This window comes from Triticum dicoccoides, chromosome 5A, assembly GCF_002162155.2.
Source record: "Triticum dicoccoides isolate Atlit2015 ecotype Zavitan chromosome 5A, WEW_v2.0, whole genome shotgun sequence".
NCBI lineage: Eukaryota > Viridiplantae > Streptophyta > Magnoliopsida > Poales > Poaceae > Triticum > Triticum dicoccoides.
Genome location: NC_041388.1, coordinates 566,674,396 through 566,676,804, shown reverse-complemented (window position 1 = coordinate 566,676,804; position 2,409 = coordinate 566,674,396). Strand labels below are relative to the sequence as shown.

At 55.5% G+C, this 2,409-nt stretch overlaps 1 protein-coding gene across 1 annotated transcript in view; it reads right to left on the bottom strand.

The window, feature by feature from the left end:
• Nucleotides 1-1,862: 1,862 nt before the first annotated feature.
• The window catches only part of LOC119302874, a 12,437-nt gene continuing 11,890 nt past the window's right edge, over nt 1,863-2,409 (bottom strand). Inside the window, exon 21 of the mRNA XM_037579920.1 lies at nt 1,863-2,266. Coding sequence (XP_037435817.1) covers nt 2,132-2,266 — 135 coding nt within the window. The 3' untranslated portion in view covers nt 1,863-2,131. The remainder of the gene's footprint in view (nt 2,267-2,409) is intronic.

The following is a 2,409-nucleotide window of genomic DNA, read 5'->3' as shown; positions in this document are numbered from 1 at the left end:
CTCCTCGCCGGCCACCTCGCCGGCCGCGACGCCGGCTGTGACGCCGGCCTCCTCGCCGGCCACCTCGCCGGCCGCCTCGCCGGCACCGGTGGCCCCGTCCGGTCCTGTCACCCGTGCTCGCGCCGGCATTCACTGCCCGAGCCTCCGCTACTCGCGTGACGAGTACGTCCTCGCCGTCTCTGCCGCGGAGCCGTCACCCATTCATGCGTCCGCCCGCGCCGCCCTCCGTGATCCTCACTGGCTTGCGGCGATGCAGGAAGAGTTCGACGCTCTCCAATGGAACCGCACCTGGACTCTGGTTCCCCGACCTCCTCGCGCCAACGTCATCACCGGCAAGTGGGTCTTCCGTCATAAGACACGCTCAGACGGTTCACTTGAGCGCTACAAGGCTTGCTGGGTGGTCCGCGGTTTCCGCCAGCGCGCTGGAGTTGATTTCACGGAGACGTTCGCCCCGGTTGTCAAACCGGGCACAATCCACACTGTCCTCCAGCTCGCCGTTTCTCGCGGCTGGCCCGTTCACCAGATGGATGTCTCCAACGCCTTCCTCCACGGCCATCTTGAGGAGCAGGTGTTTTGTGAGCAACCCACCGGTTTCGTCGACGCCTCATTCCCCGGCCATGTGTGCCTGCTGTCGCGCTCTCTTTACGGGCTCAAGCAGGCACCCCGCGCCTGGTACCAGCGGATCGCCGGGTTTCTTCAGACACTGGGCTTCAGCGTCACTCGCTCGGACGCCTCACTGTTTGTCTATCGCCACGGTGACACGACTGCATATTTGCTGCTTTACGTCGACGACATCATCCTGACAGCCTCCTACGTAGCCGTTCTTCAGCAGATTACTCTCCGGCTGCGTGACGAGTTCGCTATCAAGGACCTGGGTGCTCTCCATTATTTCCTTGGCATTGAGGTCGTTCGGCGTCCGGACGGTTTCTTTCTTCATCAACAGAAGTATGCCCATGAGCTTCTTGAGCGCGCTGGCATGCTCAACTGCCATCCGGTTGCTACTCCTGTTGACATGAAGGCCAAGGTTTCTGCTCTTGCGGGTTCGCCTGCGTCGGATGCTCCGTTCTACCGGTCTATTGTCGGCGCCCTACAATACTTGACTCTCACCAGACCGGATCTTCAGTATGCTGTCCAGCAGGTGTGTCTCCACATGCACGCCCCTCGTGACTCTCACTGGACTCTCGTGAAGCGGATCCTTCGCTACATCCGCGGCACGATGTCCCTTGGGTTGACACTCACGGCGTCCACTTCTCTGGAGATGGTGGCTTACTCCGATGCAGACTGGGCCGGCTGCCCCGACACTCGTCGGTCCACCTCTGGCTACTGCGTCTACCTCAGTCCTTCCCTCGTCTCGTGGTCGTCCAAGCGACAACCCACGGTTTCGCGCTCTAGCGCGGAGGCTGAGTACCGAGTTGTGGCCAACGCTGTCGCCGAGTGCACCTGGCTTCGACAGTTACTTCAAGAGCTACATCACGATGTCTCCCAGGCTATGCGGTGTACCTCTCCGCCAACCCCGTTCATCATCGCCGGACGAAACACATCGAGCTGGACATTCACTTTGTGCGCGAGCAGGTGGCTCTTGGACACATGCGGGTTCTCCATGTGCCGACTGCTCAGCAGTTCGCTGATGTGATGACGAAGGGACTGCCGACTTCCACCTTTGAGGAGTTTCGTTCCATTCTCTGCGTCACTGGTGCCGCTTCGACTGCAGGGAGGTGTTGAGTATATGGTGTACGTGTATATGTGTGTGTAGGGTCCACCTCCTGTATTCCTTGTATAGTTGAGGTTGTGGCCCACCTCTGTACTTATATATACGTGCCTGGTGCACCAATCAATACATTGCGATTGCACAGCCCATAACCTATCTCTCTACACTTCTTATATTTAGAAACAGAGGGAGTAATATTTTCTAGTACAATTCTCGTGGAGCAGAGGTTCCCTAAATCATGAATCACATGTTCAGAATACAAGTCCCAAGTCTTTTACATACACTGAAATAGACGGCACAGAATTACATGTTCTCGTGGAATAAAAGCTCCCTAAATAATGAATCGCATGTTCAAATTACAAGCCCGAGTCCTTTATATGCACTAAACTAAATAGACGGCACAGACGCACGTCAGCCAACTAACTAGTTGAGATACCGCCTGCAGCTAAATGATCTACAGAAGCAAGGGATTCTTTCGCCTTCATCCTCTTGGTTGAAGTGATAATCATATGTGATTTCCTCCCCTGGATCTATGTGGCGCTCCGAGAAGAACACTACCTGTATGGTCAAAATGGTCATTTCAGCTCATAATAGTTGGTGCCCACAAGAATGTGTAATAATCCATCCTAGAATGAGCAGGAGCTTTGGTCTAAGATCAACATTGGAAAAGGGTTGCCTTTGCAAGGAAATTAAATACCCCC